The sequence below is a fragment of the Procambarus clarkii genome, chromosome 52, assembly GCF_040958095.1.
Source record: "Procambarus clarkii isolate CNS0578487 chromosome 52, FALCON_Pclarkii_2.0, whole genome shotgun sequence".
NCBI lineage: Eukaryota > Metazoa > Arthropoda > Malacostraca > Decapoda > Cambaridae > Procambarus > Procambarus clarkii.
The window spans coordinates 12,299,190-12,326,732 of record NC_091201.1 but is presented as its reverse complement, the minus strand read 5'-3'; the positions used below and the strand labels follow the sequence as shown (position 1 = coordinate 12,326,732).

General features: G+C 46.3%; 1 protein-coding gene across 1 annotated transcript; it reads right to left on the bottom strand.

Annotated features, from left to right (window-relative positions):
* Window positions 1-15,749: 15,749 nt before the first annotated feature.
* On the bottom strand, window positions 15,750-16,910 carry LOC138352116 (vesicle-associated protein-like). Its single transcript, XM_069304375.1, has one exon. The coding sequence runs from the start codon at window positions 16,908-16,910 to the stop codon at window positions 15,750-15,752; it is 1,161 nt and encodes a 386-aa protein (XP_069160476.1).
* Between the last annotated feature and the right edge of the window lie 10,633 nt (window positions 16,911-27,543).

Genomic DNA, 27,543 nt, shown 5'->3' with positions numbered 1-27,543 from the left:
CAGTGTTAGCATATGTATTACTAATGAAGCTTGGATACTTGTTCATTAGTGAACAGGTAACATTAATTGTAGCCTAATTTAAGGTGACTACTTTATATTTGACCTCACTTGAGGTAGAATGTACCTACCTACCTAACAACAAATAGCTAGATATTTTGTGTACTGTCTGAACTCCACCATTAGTTCTCGTCCGGTTAGCTCATCCTTATCACCATCAGAGTTAATGGAGATAATCCAGCAATACGCAAAATAGATACACAAAATAATGCATACAAGAGAAATATTATGGAGACACTCCAATCAGAGTTATCTCAAAATTTATCCCACCCTATAGAGGGTCAGCACAAATAATATAATACACAACACTGACTAGTTTTAGATCTAGTCGTAATAATTCCTAACTAAGAACTATAAAATTATTTAGTCTGGGCTTGTACCAAATTCAGCACAATCTCAGCCTAAATTCTACCTAATAACATGGGTAAAGATTATTGTGGTGCAGTAAGGTAAATATAGTTGTGCTGTATTTTTTTGTTTTTTTTGTTTTATAAGAGTGCTCTTGCACACACAGGTGAACAATTATATACAGTTAAGTTTGGCTTGCTAGCCACAGCCTTTTGTGATGGTTGATGGTGTTAATTAACTTGTCAACCACATGCAACCTAGATTCCCCTGACAAATGTACACCGTCTCTGGTCAGGTTCTGTCTGTAAGGTCTGGCTGTAAATTGGGTATATGTGGCATCCAATCTCACTCGTTTTTTCAGCCTGAAATTTATGTACTTAGCAGCTCTCAGGTAGTATTCCGGAGTTACTCCCCAACGATTATCTTGGCTTGGTTGGCGAGGTTCCACTAATGTGAATACTACTGATTCACTGATGAGCTTGAAAGAAGAAATTATGTTTTTGAGGTGTTTGATCACCTCGGCTGGATGACGAGTGGGGTGGATGTCATTGCCACCTAAGTATATAATGGTTAGATGGTGAGGCCACTCTAACGCAGGTGTAAGGGTGGTGTTGTTGTAAAAGTTATGAGCTGTTGCTCCTGGTGACCTAAAGATTCTCACCTCGGTGTGAGGTATAGGTCTAAGTGTTGTGGGTAATTCGCTATGACCCACTAAAGCCACTTTATACATGAGGTAAAGTAGCAATATGTTAGTGTGATCTAGGCTAAATAATGTGTTACAATGTTAGTTGACACAATTAATTAAATAGTTAGCCTAGCTTCTATCACACAAGGATTAGCTATTAATGGTTAATATTTTAATTATAAATTTAATGCCTATCCGGTTTGAAGGACCATAATGTGGGGTATTTGGGCTTGATTCTGATTAATTAATAATTAAAGTAGTAAATTAAATTACGAAGGACCACCCGCTTTTAGAGTAAAGAGGGAAACTGAGAATTTCAGATCATTGGATAAAATTCTAGAGAAAACCAGTGACTATGGATATAACTAGAAAGCATGATCATAAGAATAATTAATGGGCTGTATTATTAAAGAAACAAACCTCAAACACCTACATTGGGGGGTTATTACTGGAGGTAAGTACGTCCAGGAATCAGTGTGGTTCGTTCACTAATTCAATTAATAATAATCTAATCCTAAATAATGCTGAATATGATATCATTCACATAAAGAAGAACATGAATATGAATATAATAATGAGTTACAATAAATCACACATTAATATCAAACATTCTGAATAAATCAAATTGCAAGGAAATGGACAAAAAGAAATAAGCCTTAGCTTGAAGCAGATTCTTTTAGATAACCATAGTAGTCCTCTTAATTCTCCAGATTCGGTACACTGACGAGTGGTACGGGTTAACATGGAGGAGGCAGCCGGAGGAATTCTTCTCTCGGGCTGCAAGATAAATAACTACCAGTAGCAATTGATTTAACTACTCAATTCATATTCAAAAATATTAATATCTACAGATGGAATTCTAATCACCTGTTATTAGGTGTTATCCCGCTGCTTAACGAACAATCACCCCGCTATTAACAGACCTGTAAATGATGCATCAAATAAAGGAATACTTAGCTGTGGGCACTGTATAAGTATTAAGATTGCCGTAATCTCGCATCCCAGGCTCCGGTGAACCTATCCTGGATAGTGATGCGTTTCAAGCTGGCTGATCACGTGTCGTCAGGAACCAAGTCAAGGGGTCCCTCATTTAACACCAGCACTAGTTGAAGATATTATCTGCAAGGTCATTCACGCCTCACAGTGGCGGCTTTCATCTGAGGATGGATCACACCTGTCCTATTTGCTGGACAATGGCGTCTTTTTATGAGTACGGTAAGCGCAGCTTTGCTTCCTTTCGGTTCTGCATGTGTCCGCGTACTGAGGATGGTGGCGTCCCTCCAACCCACGCCGAGTCGACGTTCATAACACAAATTATTGTCACGAACATTAATATTTCTCGCATTCGCGCTTGAAACTTTAAAGACTGGACGGGTTTATTATTTAGAGGAACGAAATATTATTATTTACCGATTTAGGAATAGTAAATATATAAGGGAGAGGAATTAATGTCTCCCCATGGCATTCATTGATGACGTTAACTCTATCGCGAGGTAGACGCTATGATTCTAACGCTCTATTCGGCTTTTAGTTAGAGAACAATTCGTCTGCAATCAGTTGTCATACAGAATGCTTTAATTATGGAGAATCGTATGCGTCAGGTGACGTGAGAATTCTAGCCTAATGCACAGATGAATTATTAGTAAATGAGAATTCTACGAGTTGTTAATTTTACTTACTACAATATTTAGTATGGTTAGTAATAAGTAATGAGAATACAACAATGCTGTATTCGATGTTGGAAATATCCAACAACTCGTGCTTCTATCTCTATGGCTACAGTTTGGAGCTCCTGTAGGTCAATCTTTTGGCGGTGTAGGGTTTTCCGTAGAGAACGTTTCACCATACCAATCATGCGTTCATAAAAGCCTCCGTGCCATGGTGCTCTGGGAGGTATGAATTTCCAGTGTCACTGCCGTTGATTTAGGGCCGTGAGCACCGTTGGTCCTGTCTAGATTTTCCTCAGACATGCTTCTCCTGCCACTAAGTTGGATCCATTGTCTGAGATCATTAACTTAGGACAAGATCTAGGTGAAGCAAACCTGTGGAAAGCCTGTAAGAATGCCTCAGCACTCATATCGGGAGTCACTTCTAGATGGACTGCCCTTGTTGTGACACAAGTGAAAAGGCAGATATATGCCTTTACTGTTTTTTTTTCCTTGGTGCCTGTTAGTGTTAGTGCTACTGTGAAATCTACTCCTGTAATCTCAAAGGGATGAATATGTACAACTCATTCCTTTGGGAGTAGAGGAGGTCCTGGATATGGACACACTCTGGCGTCGTATCTCCGGCATATGACACAGGATTTAATTATGGATTTTACAATCTGCCTGCTTTGGGGTATCCAGTACTGTTGTCTTAAGTCTGTGAGAGTATCTAATACCCCCACCATGCATAGTGTTGTATTTGTGTATGTGTAACACAATTTGTTTGCTTACTATGTGTTGATGAGGAAGTAAAATTTGATTTTTTGCTTTCAGATCTATGTCCGCATATTGTAAGCGGCCTCCGCATCCGATTATGTTATAATTGTTGGTATCTACCCAGAGACCCAGATCATTTTGTAGCTTCTTAGGGACATTGTCAAATTCGGTCCCGAATGTGTTTGTTTGAGTTCTTTTGACCCAGTACCTTAGGGCTCTAGGGAATTTATGCTTGATTCCTATTTTCTTTAGAAAATCAAACACCACTTGGGTTACACATATTAGTTTGTTCAGTTCAGAGTACCGATCAGGATCAATTACCAAAGTCCAAGGTAGTTCCGGGTTCTCAGTATGAACAGTGATATTGGTCACAATGATTTGTGGCTTTTGTTTAAGCCACTGGTCGCTGACTAGCCCCTGAGGTCCATTGAACCACATCTCTGCCTTTGTTAATTGTCGTAAAGTCAGACCTCGGGAGAAATAGTCAGCTGGATTCTCTTTGGTGGGTACATATCTCCGTTTTATACCCTGCCGACTCCTCTCGTATTTCCTTAACGCGGTTATTCATGTAAGCATTTTTACTATTATTGTTTTTCACCCACTGTAGCACTGCCTCATTATCTGACCATATCACTGTTTCTTCAAAGTGGATGTTGCTTAAGGCCTTAATCAAATAATGAGCCAATCAAATAACCCGCGGGCATCGACCTAGTAAGTAAGTAATTATCAAAAGAAGGCACCAAACCGGGAAGGCTATGTAGCACCATCAAATGCGCAAAATAATCAGAGGGCGCTAAATATCACCAAGGATGCCAATACGAGAACAAAAACGCATAAGGCGAACAATATCAAAAGTATCCGAGTCACCAAGAATTCTATTGAGGGACAGGTGACCACGAGGGGTGGTTGGAAAGCAAGACACACGCTCGTCCTGGAAGTCAGGACATTCAAGAAGGACATGCACGACCGTAAGAGGGACAATGTAACTAGGACAATAAGGAGCAGGGCGGCGCTCCATCAAGTGACCATGGGTTAAGCGAGTATGGCCAATGCGTAACCTCGCCAGAGCTGTTTCCCACCGCCGGTTACAGTGGAAGGAGGACGGCCACGAGGAATCACAACATTTAAGAGTACGTAGTTTGCTACCAGTAACAGACAACCAAGAAGCCTGCCAACAGGTAAGGACGGAGGAATGGATAACCGGGTAAAAGTCGGAATACGGAATACCTTTACGAGAGATGGGACAGGAGCGGACAGCTTCCTTGGCGGCAGCATCCGCACGCTCATTTAAAGACACACCAATATGGCTGGGAACCCAACAAAACTCAACCGACTTAAGTTTACTGTGAACAAGAAACAGCCAATGCTGGATCTCGACAACTACTGGATGAACCGGATTAAAGGACCCGAGAGCCATGAGGGCACTACGAGAGTCAACAACAACTACAAAGGAAGACTGACAACGAGAAAGCAGGAGACGAAGAGCATAGAGAATAGCATAAAGCTCTGCTGTAAAGATGCTAGTCTCCGGAGGTAAGCGACACATATAAGTGCGATCAGGAAAAAAAACAGAGTAGCCAATACCGTTCGCAGACTTAGACCCATCGGTGAAGACAGAAACGGAGCGGGAGTGAGAAGAAAAGTGCTCAAGGAAAAGGCGTTTTAGAATCGTAGGAGGGGTAAAAGCTTTAGTGATACGGGTCAAGGATGTACAAAACCGCGGAAGAGGGACTCTCCACATGGGCAAAGAAGGAACAACACGAGGAGAAACATTAGAAATACGAACGGAAAGAGAGTCCTGTAGGCGAGATAACCGGACAGAAAGAGGGAGGTGGTGAAGAGGAACAGGAACCGCAGGAGGGGTAAAAGTTAAAGCACGACAGAGGCGAGAGGAAGGATGTTGTAAGGACCGGGCAAGATAGCGAAGACAGTAGCGATCACGGCGGTCTTGGAGAGACAGGAAGCCAGTGTCAACATACAAGCTAAGGACGGGAGTTGAACGAAAGGCACCAGAACTGAGGCGCAACCCAGAATGGTGCAAAGCATCAAGACGGCGAAGAGTAGAAGGAGAAGCAGACAAGTAAGCAGGGCATCCATAATCGAGCTTAGACAGGACGAGAGAGGAATGTAAAGCAAGGAGAGTGCGCCTATCTGCCCCCCAAGAAGTATGGGACAAGACCCGAAGGAGGGTAAGGGCCTTAGAGCACTCAACACGGAGGTAAGAGATATGGGAAGACCAAGACAAACGAGTGTCAAGGAATAACCCCAAAAGCTTTATGGAATCTTTGTACTCAAGGGGATGACCATAAAGTGACAAAGAGGGACGAAGAACGACCCGTTTATGCGTAAAAGTCATGGCACAAGCCTTAGAAGTAGAGAACTTGAAGCCATGATCTGTGGCCCAAGACGACACGGCATCAATTGCAAGTTGAAGCCGGCGCTGAAGGAGAGGCGAATCACCACCCTGACAGCAAAGGGTAAGATCATCGACATAGAGAGCGGAGAAGACACCAGAAGGAAGAGAGGAAAGAAGACCATTGAGGGCAACCAGAAAAAGAGTAGCGCTCAGAACACTACCCTGGGGCACACCTTCGTATTGCTGAAAAGAGGTAGAGAGAGCGGTACCAAGGCGCACCCGAAAGGAACGACGAGAGAGGAAGCTGTGGAGAAAGAGAGGGAGACGACCACGAAGGCCAAAAGAATGAAGTTGAGATAGAATATGATACCGCCAAGTGGTGTCGTAAGCCTTTTCCAGGTCAAAAAGGACGGCAACAACGGAGGTCTTCGCAGCAAAAGCAGTACGAATATAGACCTCCAAGTTCACCAGGACATCTGTCGTGCTGCGGCACTTGCGGAAACCAAATTGAGAAGGGGAGAGGAGGTGATGGTGTTCCAGGAACCACATCAGACGAACGTTAACCATACGTTCAAAGAGTTTGCAGACACAACTTGTGAGGGCAATAGGGCGAAAGTCCTTAGGGGAAGTACCCAGAGACCCCGGTTTGCGAACAGGGAGGACAACGGCATCGAGCCAGTCCTCAGGGACTGACGACGACTCCCAGATCCGATTATACAGACTCAGTAAATACTGAGACGTGCACGGAGGTAGATGGCGAAGCATCTCATAATGAATACCATCGGAGCCCGCCGCCGTAGAACCGCAGAGGGCCAGGGCAGAACGAAGTTCAGAGAGAGAGAAGGGATCATTATAGGGTTGCTGAAGACGAGTGCAGAAATCTAAAAGACGAGACTCAAGGACAGGTTTACGAAGAAGGAAAGATTGGGGAAGATGAAGACCAGAGCTAACAGAAGAAAAGTGGGAACCCAGTACGGAAGCGACCTGCAATGGGTCCGCCACAAGAGTATCATGGAGGTGAAGGACCGGTGAAACATCGGGAACGAACTTACCCGCTATCTTGCGGATACGCTTCCAGATCTGGGCCAGAGGAGTTTCGGACGTAATTGTTGACACATAAGATGCCCAACATTCACGTTTAGCCGTACGGATGGCCCAACGGGCCACCGCAATCGCTTTCTGAAAGAAAAGAAAAGAATCGGTCGTCTGCCTACGGCGGTGCCTCTTCCAGGCTGCACGCTTACAGCGGACAGCCCGAGCACAGTCCGCATTCCACCAGGGAACGCACTTCCGTGGATCCCGAGAGGAAGAGTGAGGAATAGAGCGGAAGGCAGCGTTGAAGACAGTGTCATGAAAAAGGAGGAGAGCGCGAGAGAGAGGCAGAAGGGAGAGGTCAGAGAGAGCACCACTGAGGGTAAATAGGGTCCAGTCCGCCTTAGCAAACTGCCACCTAGGGAAAGAGAGGGAAGGGCGAGAAGGGAAAAAGGAAACAAGGATGGGGAAATGATTACTTCCATGGAGGTCATCAAGAACCTGCCACGTGAAATCTAAGTAAAGAGAAGAAGAGCAGAGAGAAAGATCAAGACAAGAAAGGGTGCGAGTCCGAGAGTCCAAATGAGTGGGCTCACCAGAATTCAGAAGAGACAGGGAAAAAGAGAGGAGAAACGGTTCAAGAAGGCGACCCCGGGTATTCGTCAGAACGTCACCCCAAAGAGAATGACGACAATTGAAGTCACCCAGTAGGAGCACAGGCTCCGGCAAGGAGTCTAGGAGATGTTTCAAATCAGGAAGAGAAAGCGGGACACTCGGGGGAGATAAATGGAACAAACTGTGTACCATTTCCCCACAAAGATACGAGCAGCAGAACAATGGAGAGGCGAAGGAAAAAGTAAAGGAACAAAGGGAACATCAGCACGAATCAAGAGAGCAGAAGAATTAGAAGCCCCAGCAATGGCTGGGGGGGGGGAGAGAAAGGAATAGCCACGAAAATGACCAGGACGAGCACCAAGCATCGGCTCCTGGAGACAGACACAAAGGGGCGAAAACCGCAAAATCAGAAGTTGGAGTTCAAGGAAATTGGCATAATAACCTCGAACGTTCCATTGAATAATGGACAACGACGAGAAGAGAAAGGACAAAAACAGAGAACAAGGAAGAAACAAAGGCGAAAGAGCAACAGAGCATGTTAAAGAATATCAGGGTCGGGTTAAGGGTCAGCAAAGTCAGGGTTAGGGGGCATGGGTAAACTGAGCAAAGACGGAGGGAAGGAGGCGGGAGAACAGACCAGAGGTGGGCGGGCGGGGTCCGGAGGAGGAAGAGGAGACAACGGAGTGGAGCAGTCAAGGACAGCAGCAGGAAGAGGGGGGGTAGAAAGAGGGGAGCGCACCTCAGCAAGGGCAGCAACCGAGAGGGAAGCGGAGGCTAAAGAAACCTCCATAGCAGGAACAGGGGGCGCAACCACCGAAATGGGAGGGGAAGGAGCGAGAGAGGCAGAAGTAGGGGCCGAGGAAGAAAGCGAAACCTTCTTACCTGCCGGGAAGGAGGAGGAAGGAGAGGAGCCAGGTTTACGCTTCTGACTTAAAGAGACAGGTGTCCCAGCAACCACGTACTGGGCAACGGATTCTAGTGTCTCAACAGAAGCTGAACGAGAGCACTCAGGACGGCCGTTTGGAGAGCGATGGACATCAGCCCGCACCGACAGGCGGCGGGAAGAGTAAAGAGACGGAGGGGAAGGATGGGAAGGAGGAACGGAGGGAGACGAGGAAGAAGACACAGGAGACAAGACAGACCGGGTAGAAAGAAGGGGAACCCCAGACAGAGGACCAGGAGGTGGATCCTTCGTGAGAGAACCCAAGGGAACAGAGGAGGGGGCAGTGGGCGTATCAGGGTCCAATGCCCGGAAACGGTTGTGAGTCTGAGGAAGGTGGGAAGGACGAGGAGAGGAAGAGCGCAACACGTGAGCATAAGAGATATTAGCATAAGGCGAGATCCGGCGAACCTGGCGTCTCGCCTCAGGAAAAGATAAACGCTCCCGGTGCTTCAAGTTGAGGACGGCGGCCTCAAGCTTGTAATGGACACTCGCACGGAAGGTTGGATGGGCCTCACCGCAGTTTAGACAACGAGCCTGGGGAGAAGTGCACTCCGACTTAGAGTGACCTTCGCCACCACACAAAGGACAGAGAGAGACAGTCCCGGAGCAGCGGAGGGCACCATGCCCAAACCTCCAGCACTTGTTACAGAGCCGAGGAGAAGGAATGTACTCCTGGACAAAGCACCTGGCACCAGCAAGAATGACAGAGGGTGGAAGGGTCCTACCATGAAAGGTAATCTTCACAACCCGGAGGGGTTGACGGCGACTACCACGAGGGGGACGAGTAAACGTGTCCACCTGGAGAATAGAATGGCCCTGGGCAGCAAGGATATGTCGAATATCGTCGTGGCAGTCGCGCAGGTCCCGAACACCGGTCGCAACATGGGGCGGGAGCAGAATAGTGCCAACACTGGCATTCAACTGAGCGTTCTTCGAGACCCGAACAGGGGTCTCGCCAAGGCAGGATAAGGCAGCCAAGCGGGAAGCAGCATCCTGAGAAGGAGCAGCAATGACACGCGTACCGAGACGAGTGGGGTTGAAAGTAACGGAGGCATCCACGGAATCAACGAGATGTTGATGGAGGAAGAAATCGTCAGGAGGCGCAGAATCAAGAGGGAGGAGATCAAAATATTTGGCCCACGAAGCGGGACCAAACAAGGCTTGATAGGTAGCAGAACTGGAAGGAATCGAGCGAGGGCGGCCGTGACGAGGACGGCGGTGAGAACCCCCAGCGAGAGAGGGGTTAAAAGGCGCAGTAGTTACAACTAGAGATATAGCCTCGCCAGGGGACGAGGTAGTCACTACTGGGGGCTTGGGGCTCGACCCAACCACAGAGGAGGGAGGGGAGCCAAAGGAAGGAGTCAGAGAGGCCAAAGGAGGAGCAACGTCGGGGCCCAATGCAGCGGAGGCTACAGAGCCCGGTCTTCCAACACGGACCGACTCGGGGGCTTGGTCGCCCACCCCACGAGCCTGAGAAGGTAAAGCAGAAACAGTCGAAACAGGGGTTATCATCACTACGAAAAGGAATATTCATTCACGAATGTGCCCCCACACCCACCATGGAGACACAATTAGAGGCAGGACACCCAACAAGAAGCTACCGCCGATCATGCCGGGGCCTCCTAGGGGTGCGTCGTGAGTATACGCCCCACAAACGCCACCTTAAGAACCGAGAGTCCGTCGAGATCGGGTTCAGTGACGAAAGGGGGATTGACAATATAAGGTTCCCCTCGCTCTCGACGTCGGGTACTACAGTTCTACGGGTGCAAGAGTATGCCTCCTCAAGCACCCGGGCGTCAAAATAGAAGAAGTCCAAGTGAAGAACCAGAACAATCAAAAGGTCGGCAGGAAACGGCAAGCAGATAGGAGAAGAGGGGGGAGAAAAACGAAACAGAAGGAAAAGAAAAAGGTGCTCAGCACAATTGGAGAGGACGGCAGCAGGAGCACAAGGCTAGAAAAGGACAGAGGACTGTCCCAAGGAGCATCACACTCCGGCAGCCGCCCACTAAGCCCTCCTCATGGTAACAACGAGCTGAGCGGGGAGGTGGGGGGGGGGCGGGGCATCGACCTAGGCCCTTCTGTTTTTGATGGCAAGTTGGGCAGTGGGCAAAGTCACATTATTCTTAGGCTTTGTCGATAGGACACATATATTCTGTCATACTTTGCAGTACTGGACAGTGGTGGAAGTCTCTTCCTCCGCCTAGGCATTGGGGGGACTTTATGTCTCTACACAGTATTGTGTGGTGCTGTCCCTTATTGCACCTGTTGCAGGTACACTGTTGGGTTGTACATGTATTGGTGTCATGTGACCTGAGGCACCTGGTGCATTTATGCAACTCATTAAGTCACTTTACAAGTGTAATACGATCTGGATAATTACTGCAGTGGTATATGGATTGTTCTTCATTACAGAACATGTCATCCAGCCTACAGCACCTTTGGGAGTTACCGTCTTGCATGACACAGTGACTGTAGGCTTTGAGGGACTATACACACTGCCATATTTCGACCTTGGAGTGGAGCTTGATGGTTTAGACTTAGTTGGAGTACTGGGTGTACTCTTTGTTTGCTTGTTATGGGTGGCTAACGAATGTTTGGTTGTTGGTTTACCATCTGTATTTGTTCTCTGTCAATCTACAACAGAGCATAAACCTTCCAAAATATCCTGAACTGTCAGGGAAGGGTTGCTATACAGGGAACACAACCTATCCAGTGTTTCAACCGGTAATTCGGGTCGTATGATAACTTTAGTTAACGATTCAGCACTATTTATATAAACCTTAAGGCTGAGTGCCTTAAGTAATGACTCAAGCACCAATCTAAAGGTTTGTAGTGAGGAAGTGGTTTCGTTAGGTAGGTGTAAGTCCAAAAAAATTTTAAGTAAAAATGCAACTGCTTGCTTTACTTTAGCATAATTATCCTTAAAGAGTTGAACTGTGAGGTCGTAGCCATCACTATTTAGGGTTAAATTTGCTACCACCTTTCCAAATTCCCCCTTAAGTTTACCCTGTAGGTATGTGATATTGGTGGTTTTAGGAATTCTGGATTTAGAATCTACAACATCAACAAATTTATTCAAGAATATGTTCTAACTTTTATCCTCTATTCCAGAGAATGTGGGTAAACTGATTGAAGGCAGTTTAACTTCTAATTGAGTAGTGTTAGGGAAAGCTGTTGTTGTTGCCTTTCTCTGAGTAATTAATTTGATGGAAGGATTCAACCTGGTTCGAGTGTCATCCTCATAATTTGCCAGATCTGCCATAATATCGTCTAATTCATCGGTACTGTTGTGTGTCCTTGCTCCCACCTCCTACTGCTGGGTGCCACTGATTACCACGGGGTGATCCACTCAGTCCACTACAAGTAAAATCCCCTTTCTGGAACCCAGCCTTGCACCTGCAGCAAGTGAAGTAAACTCGATTCTCCTCGGCCTCCTTTCCAAGTATGTCGGTTGACATGGAAACACAGGTCCCTCGATCGAGCTTGCCCAACATAAATCACTTCAAAATAAAATATATCTACCAGGTCGTCAACTGAGCCCGCTGGTACACACACAGTTCAGTAACACTATACTCAGTGGTGATATCATAAATTCCCAGTATAGTAACATATGCAACGGTATGGAATGCAATAACTCACTTGCTCTAACCACAGAGAACGATGGAGGAGAAAAAAACACGCTAGTAAAATCATGGAGGTTTACTGAATAATATCTGGAATGGCCAACAGGTAAAAACTTTCGCCGCTTCGGTTCAATGGCACCACACTCCTGGAAAATCACCTCTGGCATCTCTCTCTGCTGTCTCTCCCAACTCTTGTCTCTGGGTAACCTCCAGGACTTACTTAACTTATTAGCACTTCTACATAAGTAAGTCATCACAACAACCCCACTACCACTACAATCAACTCAATGACCACCACAATCAACACACGACAACTACAATCAACACAATGACCACCACAATCAACACCACGACCATCACAATCAACACCCCGACCATCACAATCAACACCACGACCATCACAATCAACACCACGACCATCACAATCAACACCACGACCATCACAATCAACACCACGACCATCACAGCCAAAATCACGACCACCACAATCAACACCACGATCACCCCAATCAACACCACGACCACCACAATCAACACCACGACCACCACAATCAACACCACGACCATCACAATCAACACCACGACCACCACAATCAACACCACGACCATCACAATCAACACCACGACCACCACAATCAACACCACGATCACCCCAATCAACACCACGACCACAACAATCAACACCACGACCACCACAATCAACACCACGACCATCACAATCAACACCACGACCACAACAATCAACACCACGACCACCACAATCAACACCACGACCAACACAATCAACAAAACGACCACCACAATCAACACCACGACCGACACAATCAACACAACGACCATCACAATCAACACCACTACCACCACAATCAACACCACGACCATCACAATCAACACCACGACCACCACAATCAACACCACGACCGACACAATCAACACAACGACCATCAAAATCAACACCACGACCACCACAATCAACACCACGATCACCCCAATCAACACCACGACGACCATAGTCAACACCACGACCATCACAATCAACACCACGACCACCACAATCAACGCCACGACCAACACAATCAACACCACGACCACCACAATCAACACCACGACCGACACCATCAACACAACGACCATCACAATCTACACCACGACCACCACAATCAACACCACGACCAACACAATCAACACCACGACCACCACAATCAACACCACGACAGACACAATCAACACAACGACCATTACAATCAACACCACGACCACCACAATCAACACCACGACCATCACAATCAACACCACGACCACCACAATCAACACCACGACCAACACAATCAATACCACGACCATCACAACCAACACCACGACCATCACAGCCAACATCACGACCATCACAATCAACACCACGACCATCACATTCAACACCACGATCATCACAATCAACACGACCATCACAATCAACACCATGACCATCACAACCAACACCACGACCACCACAATCAACACCACGACCATCACAATCAACACCCCGACCATCACAATCAACACCACGACCATCACAATCAACACCACGACCATCACAATCAACACCACGACCATCACAATCAACACCACGACCATCACAGCCAAAATCACGACCACCACAATCAACACCACGATCACCCCAATCAACACCACGACCACCACAATCAACACCACGACCACCACAATCAACACCACGACCATCACAATCAACACCACGACCACCACAATCAACACCACGACCATCACAATGGACACCACGACCACCACAATCAACACCACGATCACCCCAATCAACACCACGACCACAACAATCAACACCACGACCACCACAATCAACACCACGACCATCACAATCAACACCACGACCACAACAATCAACACCACGACCACCACAATCAACACCACGACCAACACAATCAACACCACGACCACCACAATCAACACCACGACCGACACAATCAACACAACGACCATCACAATCAACACCACTACCACCACAATCAACACCACGACCATCACAATCAACACCACGACCACCACAATCAACACCACGACCGACACAATCAACATAACGACCATCAAAATCAACACCACGACCACCACAATCAACACCACGATCACCCCAATCAACACCACGACGACCATAGTCAACACCACGACCATCACAATCAACACCACGACCACCACAATCAACACCACGACCAACACAATCAACACCACGACCACCACAATCAACACCACGACCGACACCATCAACACAACGACCATCACAATCAACACCACGACCACCACAATCAACACCACGACCAACACAATCAACACCACGACCACCACAATCAACACCACGACAGACACAATCAACACAACGACCATTACAATCAACACCACGACCACCACAATCAACACCACGACCATCACAATCAACACCACGACCACCACAATCAACACCACGACCGACACAATCAACACAACGACCATCACAATCAACACCACGACCACCACAATCAACACCACGACCAACACAATCAATACCACGACCATCACAACCAACACCACGACCATCACAGCCAACATCACGACCATCACAATCAACACCACGACCATCACATTCAACACCACGATCATCACAATCAACACGACCATCACAATCAACACCATGACCATCACAACCAACACCACGACCACCACAATCAACACCACGACCATCACAATCAACACCACGACCATCACAATCGACACCACGACCACCACAATCAACACCACGACCACCACAATCAACACCACGACCACCACAACCAACACCACGACCACCACAATCAACACCACGATCATCACAATCAACACCACGACCATCACAATAGACACCACGACCATCACAATCAACACCACGACCACCACAATCAACAACACGACCACTACAACCAACACCACGACCACCACAATCAACACCACGATAATCATAATCAACACCACGAACATCACAATCGACACCACGACCACCACAATCAACACCACGACCACCACAATCGACACCACGACCATCACAATCGACACCAAGACCGCCACAATCAACACCACGATCATCACAATCAACACCACGACCATCACAACCAACACCACGACCACCACAATCAACACCACGATCATCACAATCAGCACCACGACCATCACAATCGACACCACGACCACCACAATCAACACCACGACCATCACAGCCAACATCACGACCACCACAATCAACACCACGACCATCACAATCAACACCACGACTGTCACAATCAACACCACGACCATCACAGTCAACACTACGGACACTACAATAAACACCACGACCAACACAATCAACACCACGACCACCACAATCAACACCACGACCATCACAGCCAACACTACGTCCATCACAGTCAACACCACGACCACCCCAATCAACACCACGATCATCACAATCAACACGACCATCACAGCCAACACCACCACCAACACAATCAACACCACGACCACCACAATCAACACCACGACCATCACAGCCAACACCACGACCATCACAGCCAACACCACGACCACCACAATCAACACCACGACCATTACAATCAACACTACGACCCCCACAATCAACACCACGACCACCACAATCAACACGACCATCACATCAAACACCACGACCATCACAATCAACACCACGACCATCACAATCAACACCACGACCATCACAGCCAACACCAAGACCCTCACAGCCAACACCACGACCACCACAATCAACACGACTATCACAATCAACACCACGACCACCACAATCAACACCACGACCATCACAGTCATCACCACGACCATCACAATCAACACCACGACCACCACAATCAAGACCACGACCATCACAGTCAACACCACGACCATCACAATCAACACCACGACCATCACAATCAACACCACGACCATCACAATCAATATCACGACCATCACAATCAACACCACGACCATCACAATCAACACCCCGACCATCACAGCCAACAACATGACCATCACAGTCATCACCACGACCACCACAATCAACGCCACGACCACCACAATCAACACCACGACCATCACAATCAACACGACCATCACAGCCAACACCACGACCATCACAGTCAACACCACGACCATCACAATCAACACCCCGACCATCACAGCCAACAACATGACCACCACAATCAACACCACGACCACCACAATCAATGCCACGACCACCACAATCAACACCACGACCATCACAATCAACACGACCATCACAGTCAACACCACGACCATCACAGCCAGCACCACGACCACCACAATCAACACGACCATCACAGCCAACACCACGGCTACCACAATCAACACCATGACCACCACAATCAACACCATGACCATCACAATCAATATCACGACCATCACAATCAACACCACGACCATCACAATCAACACCCCGACCATCACAGCCAACAACATGACCACCACAATCAACACCACGACCACCACAATCAATGCCACGACCACCACAATCAACACCACGACCATCACAATCAACACGACCATCACAGTCAACACCACGACCATTACAGCCAGCACCACGACAACCACAATCAACACGACCATCACAGCCAACACCATGACTACCACAATCAACACCATGACCACCACAATCAACACCATGACCATCACAATCAATATCACGACCATCACAATCAACACCACGACCATCACAATCAACACCACTGTAATAAACTAGGCTTGTAAGAATTATCCAGAAGGTTCCAGAAGTTTCGTGTAGGGACCTGACCTCAACGCGCATTCCTCTGGGGATTAGCAAGTCTGAGTCACAAAATGGCTGATGTCTTTGTTGATAGTTTCGTATAATGAACCATTCTATAGTATTCACTTATTTAGAGAATTTAGCCTTTATTCATTTTGTATTAAAATTTTATTGTTAAAATTAAAATATTACTGGGTACAATATCAAGAGTATTCTAAATATTAGAATATTGAGTTAAGTCACTATCCATGACTAGACCTCGGCGCCTAAGAATTTGAGTGACCTGGCGGTCACAAGTCACAAGAGTTCCCACATTCAGTAATTTCTCAAAGGTTAAATAGCCATTTTTTGATCGGGATTAGCCCTTCCTTAAGAGGCTTGTGTAATTTAACTTCAATAAAATATTTCAACCAATCTGGATCAATTCAGTACAAACAGAGGTTAAGTGTTAAACTTAAGCCTGGCTAGTAACTTGGTAAAACTTAGACTATGCGGAAGGATACAATGCTCTAGTCTGGGGAAGACCAGACGAGGAGAGATCAGTGTGGGATCGAGATCAACTGGGAGAGGTCAACCATCTCACCTCTCCCCCCCAGACCAGCACTCCACCCAAGCTGGTCAACATAGAGGTATAGTTGCTATGGTTATTTATAGGGATAATCAATTCATTGCCAAGTAGGGAGTGTTAAATTGATAGGGAGTGAATATCTTTAGATTTAGTTTTAGTTTTTCTTTTAATAAATTAATTAGCTAGTAATTTGCATTTTCATTATTTTCATGTGTTTGTTATATTTATGTGAATTGGTCCTTGTCACGTGGTCCCCACGAGGCAGAGTTGAATTGGGCGCCGATTCTAACACCAAATCGGAAGTCATCTTAACCGTTGATTGTGAATTAATTCCACACTAAGATCCAAAGAGTCATATGTTACTAGTGGGGATCAAGCCCCAAGGTTGATTGATTAGCATGATCCATCCAGACCTCGATCATTGCTCAGTGTTACTGGTCTGGTGGTGGCAGCGTAAAGGCGACCCTAGGGTTTTGCTAGTAGTCTACGTCACGTCATGCGGGTTGTAGAATCTCAAGTCGGTAATCGTCTTGAGACCACGTGGCGTGGGGTAGGCCCAAGTGAAAGTTTTGGGGTCCCTTAGTATAGAAAACAAAAGTAAGAATACGGGTAGAAGAGGGAGAAAAGAGGAAAGGTCATTCGAGAACCCTCCCCGTGTTACACCACGACCATCACAATCAACACCACGACCATCACAATCAACACCACGACCACCACAATCAACACCACGACCACCACAATCAACACCACGACCATCACAGCCAACACAACGACCATCACAATCAACACCACGACCATCACAGCCAACACAACGACCACCACAACCATCACAGCCAACACCACAACCACCACAATCAACACCACGACCATCACAATCAACACCATGACCATCACAATCAACACCACGACCATCACAATCAACACCATGACCATCACAATCAACACCTTGACTATCACAATCAACACAACGTCCATCACAGCCAACACAACGACCATCACAGCCAACACAACGACCATCACAGCCAACACCATGACCATCACAATCAACACCATGACTATCACAATCAACACCACGACCATCACAGCCAACACGACCATCACAATCAACACCATGACCATCACAATCAACACCACGACCATCACAGCCAACACAACGACCATCACAGCCAACACCACGACCATCACAATCAACACCACGACCATCACAATCAACACCATGACCAACTCAGCCAACACGGAACAAAATCAACCCTCAAAACTCTCAACAGAAACAAAAAACTTTATGGTTTTTCATACTTTATTGTTCGTACTTTTTTTTATATAACTTTCAGGGCAAAATTGTGTTTATATTTGCACCTTGGCAACTCTGGAGATCAATATACATCGACTTGCTAATTGAGAGCGCGCGCGCACACACACACACACACACACACACACACACACACACACACACACACACACACACAGGGGGCCTCGTAGCCTGCTGGATAGCGCGCAGGACTCATAATTCTGTGGCGCGGGTTCGATTCCGGCATGAGGCAGAAACGAATAGGCAAAGTTTCTTTCACCCTGACTGCCCCTGTTACCTAGCAGTAAATAGGTACCTGGGAGTTAGTCAGCTGTCACAGGCTGCTTCCTGGTGTGTGTGTGTGTGTGGCGTGGAAAAAAATAGTAGTTAGTAAACAGTTGATTGACAGTTGAGAGGCGGGCCGAAAGAGCAAAGCTCAACCTCCGCAAACACGACTAGGTGAATACAGGAAATGTGTGAAATTTGTTGAGAAAAGGGATGTTTGGATAGATGATCTAATTCAGGGGATTAAAAATGAAATCTTTAATAAGATACAGGATGAGGTTCAGAGACAAAAACGAGAATTTATAGACTATATTCACGAAGAAATCAAGAAGAACAGAGTTGCATGAGAAAGTGAGATAACTATCTGACTATATCTGACTCTTAACCTTACACTACCTCTCAACCCCTCTATGCCTCTCAGACCCTCCCTAACCTTCAAATCCAGTATGCCCTTATTACTCCAGGCCTACGTACCCTGGCCCTACCCCAGACCTTCCTACCTACCTTCCTAGATGCCCAGCCCCCATTCGCCCCCCAAGCACCCCTCCAGACCTCATTCACCCCCAGAGACTCCCCGGATCACCCCAGCCCCCATTCACCCCCCAGACCCCCAGAGAAAGGGTGAACTCTGGTACCAGAGTTTCCATGCAGAATCTCATGGTTTGGTACACTAATGATGATGGGATATCTAATAAAGCAGAAGAGATAAAAGAAAGAGTGAGTGAGGCAGATCCTGACATAGTTGCAATAGTGGAAACTAAAATAAATGGCATGATCTCGGATGCAATCTTTCCAGAGGGCTACCAGGTGATAAGAAAAAAGAGGACACAGAGACCGGTAGGGGTGTGGCACTCTTAATAAAGCAGAAATGGAAGTTTGAAGACCTGGGAAATTTGGTTAGCAATGAGAACATAAGCTTCATATATGGAACTCTGACAGCAGATGGTAGGAAGATTGTGATCTTGGTAATCTATAATCCCCCACCAAAAATTAGAAGACCCAGGCAGGAGTATGATGACAACAACAAGGCATGCATAGATGAACTGCAGAAGGCAGCAGCATTAGCTCACAGAATGAGAGCGAAGCTGCTGCTCATGGGGGACCTAAATCATGGAGAGAGAAATTGGGAATCAAGGAATCCCCATGGAGGGGACGAAACGTGGGGAGCAAAGTTTGTAGATGTTATAGACATGAATTTCCTAACACAACATGTGTAGGAAGACACAAGGAAAAGAGGAGGAGATGCACCGAGCCTATTAGACCTGATTTTCACCCAGAACGAAGAAGACATCGAGTATTTGGAGCATGAAATACCTCTAGGGGCCAGCGACCATTGTGTCCTAGTCTTTGACTACATGATGGAATTAAAACTTGTGACCAAGGGACAAGAGGTCTGGGAAAGGAGAGTTGACTATAGGAAAGGGGACTACAGGAGGATAAGGGACTATCTGAGAGAAGTGCAGTGGAAGGAAGAAATTAGAGGAAAAACAGTCCAAGATATGATGGACCAGGCACGCGGAAATGCCAGGAGGCCGAAGAGAGATTTATTCCAACAGTAAAGGAAAACAGTAAGAGGGAATATAATAACCTATGATTTAATAGACAGTGCCAGGAAGCAAAAATTGCCAGCAGGCGGGAGTGGAGGAAGTACAGAAGGCAAAGGACAGAGGACAACAGGATCAGATGCAACAGAGCTAGGAACGATTACATTAACATAAGACGAACATCGGAAAGGAACTATGAGAACGATATTGCGATCAAAGCGAAAAAGCAACCTAAATTACTACACAGCCATACAAGAAGAAAAATTTCGGTGAACGACCACGTGACAAGACTAAGGAAAACAGAGGGGGCATATACTGAAAGTGACAAGGAAATCTGCGAGGCATTGAATGCCAGTTTCCATGGAGTGTTCACAACCGAGCCTGAGCAGCTCCCAATTGTTAGAAGAGATTACCCTAGATGAAAGACTATCAGATATAGAGATGACAGCAAAAGGGGGTAATGAAACAATTGACAACACTGGATGCAAGTAAAGCGGTTGGACCAGACAAAGTTTCACCATGCTAAAGTAAAGTATCACCGTGATACTAAAAGAAGCAGCGCAGGACCTCAGCGTGCCTCTGGAAATGATCTTTAATGAGTCACTTATACCGGGAGAATTGCCCAGTTGCTGGAAGAAGGCAAATGCCGTACCGATTTTCAAAAAAGGTGATAGGGAGGAGACAGTTAACTATAGACTTGTATCACTGACAAGCATCCCCTGTAAAATACTTGAAAGAATAATTAGGCTACGACTGGTTGCACACCTGAAGAACATTAGGTTTGTGAACAAATATCAACATGAGTTTTGGAAAGGGAAATCGTGCCTGACTAACCTTTTGGAATTTTATGATAAAATAACGAGGATAAGACAAGACAGAGAAGGTTAGACAGACTGCATATTTCTGGACTGCCAGAAAGCCTTTGATGCAGTACCGCACATGAGACTGCTGTTCAAACTCAAGAGGCAGGCGGGAGTGGGAGGAAAGCCCCTAGCATGGATAAGGAACTACCTAACAGGAAGGAGCCAAAGAGTTACGGTAAGGGGCGAGAAGTCGGTCTGGCGAACACCAACGAGTGGAGTACCTCAAGGATTGGTGCTGGGACCCATTCTATTTCTAATATATGTTAACGACATGTTTACAGGAGTAGAGTCCTACATGTCAATGTTTGCGGATGACGCAAAGTTGATGAGAAGAGTTGTGACAGATGAGCATTGCAGGATCCTCCAAGAGGACCTGAACAGGTTGCAGAGATGGTCAGAGAAATGGCTACTGGAGTTCAACACGAGCAAATGTAAAGTTATGGAAATGGGACTAGGTGATAGGAGACCAAAGGGACAGTACAAAATGAAGGGTAACTGCCTATCTGTGACGACGCGAGAAAGAGACCTGGGCTTGGACGTAACACCTAATCTATCTCCTGAAGCACATATAAATAGGATAACGATAGCAGCGTACTCTACACTGGTGAACGTTAGAACATCATTCAGAAACCTAAGTAAGAAGGCATTTAAGGCACTTTACTCTGCTTACATGAGGCAAGTCTTAGAGTATACCGCCTCATCATGTAGTCCCCATCTGAAGAAGCATATATGGAAACTGGAAAAGGATCAGAGGTTTGCAATGAGACTTGTACCAGAGTTACGAGGGGGCTTGACAGCTGAGTGGACAGCGTTTCGGATTCGTAGTCCTGAGGTTTCGGGTTCGATCCCCTGTGGAGGAGGAGACAAATAGACAAAATGTTTCTTTCACCCTGATGCCCCTGTTACCTAGCAGTAAATAGGTACCTGGGAGTTAGACAGATGCTACGGGCTGCTTCCTGGGGATGGAGGCCTGGTCGAGGACCGGGCTGCGGAGACACTAACCCTCGAAATCATCTCAAGATAATATGCTGTATGAGGAGCGCCTGAAGGAACTGTGCCTTACGGCACTAGAAAAAGAAGGGAGAGGGGGGGGGGAAATGATAGGAACATATAAAATACTCAGAGGGATTGACAGAGACGAAATGTTCACACGGAATAGTAATAGAACGAGGGGACTTGGGTGGAAGCTGGAAACTCAGATGAGTCACAGAGATGTTAGGAAGTTTTCTTTTAGCGTGAGAGTAGTGGAAAAATTAAATGCACTTAAGGAACAGGTTGTGGAAGCAAATACTATTCATAATTTTAAAATTAGGTATGATAGGGAAATAGGACTGGAGTCATTGCTGTAAACATCCGATGCTCGAAAGGCAGGATCCAAGAGTCAATGTTCGATTCTGCAGACACAAATAGGTAAGTACACACCTGTGTGTGTGGCCCATTCCTGCCCTCCTTTCTCTGAGGAATTTATTGGGTAGTTAAAGACAGGCTATTTAACACAAGAGGCATACGCACTAGCAGACACAGGTGGAAATTGAGTGCCCAAATGAGCCATACAGACGTTAGAAAGAATTTTTTAAGTGTGAGAGTAATAGACAAATGGAATGCATTAGGAAGTGATGTGGTGGAGGCTGACTCCTAACACAGCTTTAAGTGTAGATATGATAGAGCCCAGTAGGCTCAGGAACCTGTACATTAGTTGAATGACAGTATAGAGGCAGGACCAAAGAGCCATAGCTCAACCCCCCCGCAAGCATAAATAGGTGAGCACAACTAGGTAAGCACACACACACACACACACACACACACACACACACACACACACACACACACACACACACACACACACACACACACACACACACACACACTGCCCACCATATCACCCAAATCCCTCCCTCCTTACCCAGAGTATCCCTTTTCTTCCCACCTCCTGGTCTTCTTCCTGCCCCAAGCTGGCCCAGGCGAGACCTAAGCCCTCCATCTTCCACCCCACCTCCCCAAAACCCCTGATAACTTCACCACAGTTAACTTCACTCCTGGGCTCTACCCAGGCAATCCCTGCCTCCCAACCCCTAGCACTCTCAGGCCCCGCTCACCCCCAGGATTTCTTCCTGTACCAAGCAGGCCTGGGCAAGACCTAAGCTCTCCATCCCTCACCCTACCTCCCCCTGAACCCCTGGCAACTACCTCACAGAAGGATGAGCCTACCCAAGTAGCAATACCCATTGAACAACTTCGTACACTTGTGGGGAGGGAGGTTGAAAATGGATATAGGAAAGTGAGCTTCAAGATATTGTACTCAGACATCGATGGGATTGCTAATAAAGCTAGTGAACTGGCGGAAAGGGCGCAAGAAGAAAACCCAGATGTAATAGGACTCACGGAAATAAAATTGTCAGGAGTCATAACAGATAATGTAATTCCAAATGACTACTATATAGTAAGGAAAGAGAGGGAAGGGAGAGGGGGTGAAGGAGGAGCCTTGCTAATAAGGAAGGACTGGAGTTTTGATGAAATGAAAATTCCGGGCTGTGACAGATTCAGAGATTACATAACCTGCAGTTATGACAATGGGTGGACCTAAGATAGTAGTTGCAGTCATTTACAACCGTTCCCTAAATGACAGAAGACCCAAAATGGAGTTTGATAGGAATAACATGGCAACCAATAATAAAATAGAGAAAGCAGCTTCAGTTGCCCGCAGGAAGGGCTCCAGAATCTTAATCATGAGTGATTTCAACCATGGAAAGATAGACTGGGAGAATGGGGACCCACATGGAGCTGCAGATACATGGAGAGTTAAACTCTTGGAAGCGACAACAAGGAACTTTCTGAACCAGCACGTCAGGGAACCCACAAGAATGAGAGGCAATGATGAAGCAGCTAGACTCGACCTGATATTCACCTTGAATGAATCAGAAATAAGGGAAGTCAAATTTGAAGCCCCCCTATAGGAATGATCTGACTACAATGTATTGACATTGGAGTATTTGGTGGTAGGTAGGGATATGAGGTAGGGATAACCTATCCAAGGGAAAAGACTAAATTATCGAAGAGTAAAATATAACGAGATGAGGAACTTCCTAAGGGCAATACCATGGAAAACCTAATTCAGAAAGAAGACTGTGCAAGATATGATGGATTATGTCATCAAGAAGTGCCAGGAAGCTGCAGACAAGTTTATCCCAATCCAAAAGGAGAAAAAAGAAAAAAACCGAAGAATCCATGGTTCAACCAGGAATGCAAGGTAGCGAAGCAATTGAGTAAAAGAACGTGGAGAAACTACAGGAATAACAGAACACCAGAGAACAGGGAGAGATACCAGAGGGCAAGAAATGAGTACCTCAGAGTGAAGAGTGAAGCAGAGAGACAGAATGAAAATGCCATTGCGAGTAAAGCTAAGACCCAACCAAAACTGCTCCACAGCCACATCAGGAGGAAAACAGCAGTGAAGGAACAAGTGATGAAACTGAGAAAAGGGGGAGAACAGATACACAGAGAATGACATGGAGGTGTGTGAAGAACTCGACAAGAGATTCCAGGAAGTCTTTACAATAGAACAAGGAAAAGCTCTTGCACTAAATGAGGAGGCAAGCCAAGCAACCTTAGAGGAATTTGACCTCACCGATGATGAGGTCAATAGGAATCTGTTGGAGCTGAATGTGACAAACACAGTTGGGCCTGACAGAATCTCACCACGGATACTAAAGGGAGCTGCAGAAGCACTAAGTGTGCCACTCTCTATGGTGTATAACAGGTCACTGGAAACAGGAGATCTACCAGAAAGTTGGATGACAGCTAATGTAGTCCCAATATACAAAAATGGTGACAGGCAAAAGGCACTGAACTATAGGCCAGTGTTCCTAACTTGTATACCTTTCAAGATGATTGAGATGATCGTGAGAAAAGGCTCATAGAGCATCTGGAGGTAAATAGCTTTGTAACACACCACTAGCATGGATTCAGAGATGATAAATCGTGCCTGAGAGGTTTAATAGAATTCTATGACTAAGCAACAAAAATTAGGCAAGAAAGAGAAGGGTGGGCAGACTGCATTTTCTTGGACTGTCAGAAAGCCTTTGACACAGTAACCCACAAAAGGCTGTTACAAAAGTTGAAACAACAGGCAGGAGTAAAAGGTAAGGTGCTCCAGTGGATAAGGGACTACTTAAGCAACAGGAAACAGCGAGTAACTTTGAGGGGGAAACATCAGAGTGGCGAGATGTCACCAGAGGAGTCCCAAAAGGCTCTGTGCTTGGACCCATCCTGTTTCTAATATATGTAAACGATCTACCAGAGGGTATAGACTCATTCGTCTCAATGTTTGCTGATGATGCAAAAAATATGAAAAAAATCAGGGCAGATGAAGATAGAGAGAGACTACAGGATAACCTGGACAAACTGGAGGAATGGTCTAGAAAATAGCTACTAAAGTTCAACTCAGGAAAGTGTAAAGTAATGAAATTAGTCGAAGGGAGCAAAAGGCTGAACACAAGGCATCACCTGGGAGGTGAAATCCTACAAGAGTCTAATAGAGAGAAAGATCTGGGAGTTAATATGTCACCGAACCTGTCCCCAGAGGCCCACATCAAAAGGATATCATCAGCGGATATCATCTATGATATCCGATGATATCAGGATATCATCTATGCAAGTTTGGCCAAGATAAGAACCGTCTTTATAAACTTATGTAAGGAATCGTTCTGGACCCTGTATACCACTTATGTCAGACCAATCCTGGAATATGCAGCTCCAACCTGGAGTTCATACCTAGTTAAACACAAGGCAAAGTTAGAGAAGATTCAGCAGTATGCCGGGGAGCCGGTCGGCCGAGCGGACAGCACGCTGGACTTGTGATCCTATGGTCCCGGGTTCGATCCCGGGCGCCGGCGAGAAACAATGGGCAGAGTTTCTTTCACCCTATGCCCCTGTTACCTAGCAGTAAAATAGGTACCTGGGTGTTAGTCAGCTGTCACGGGCTGCTTCCTGGGGGTGGAGGCCTGGTCGAGGACCGGGCCGCGGGGACACTAAAGCCGCGAAATCATCTCAAAATAACCTCAAGATGCCACCAAACTCGTCCCGGAACTGAGAGGTATAAGCTACGAGAAAAGGCTGAAGGAGTTGAACCTCACGTCCCTGTTAAACAGGAGAGTAAGGGGAGGCATGAAACCACATACAAAATTCTCAGGGGGAGTTGGCAGGGTGGACAAAGAAAGTTTTCAGAATGGTGGAACATGAACAAGGGGGCACAGGTGGAATCTTAGTACCCAAATGAGCCACAGACACATTAGCAAGAATTTGTTCAGTGTCAGAGTAGTTAACAAATGGAATGCACTAGGAAGTGATGTGGTGGAGGTTGACTCTATGCACAGTTTCAAATGTATATATGATCAACTGGTGTACAGGAATATGTACATTTTTTTTTGAGAGAGAGATATATACAAGAGTTGTTACATTCTTGTACAGCCACTAGTACGCGTAGCGTTTCGGGCAGGTCCCTGGAATACGATCCCCGCCGCGAAGAATCGTTGTTACAACCAAGTACACATTTTACTGTTGCGTTAAACAGAGGCTACAGTTAAGGATTTGCGCCCAGTAAACCCTCCCCGGCCAGGATACGAACCCATGACTCAGCGCTCGCGGAACGCCAGGCGAGTGTCTTACCACTACACCACGGAGACTGTACATCAGTTGAGAGGCGGGACCAAAGAGCCAGAGATAAACCCCCCCTGCAAGCACATCTAGGTGAGTACACACACACACACACACTCGCACAGCTGAGTGGACAGTGGGGCCTGACAGCTGAGTGGACAGCGCTTTGGATTCGCAGACCTTAAGTTCCGGGTTCAATCCCTGAACCTATGGAGCCCCATCATGGAGCCCCTACCTGAAGAAACACATTAGGAATCTGGAAAAGGTTCAGAAATTTGCTACGAGGCTCGTCAGTGAGATGCAAGGGATTTGATATGAAGAGTGATTGAAGGAACTGAAACTGACGATCCAAGAAAAAAGTAGTTAGCAGGGAGATATGATAGCAACATTTAAAATACTTAGGGGGGTTGACAGAGTGGAAATAGACAAAATGTTCACACGGAATACCAACAGAACTAGGGGACATGGGTTT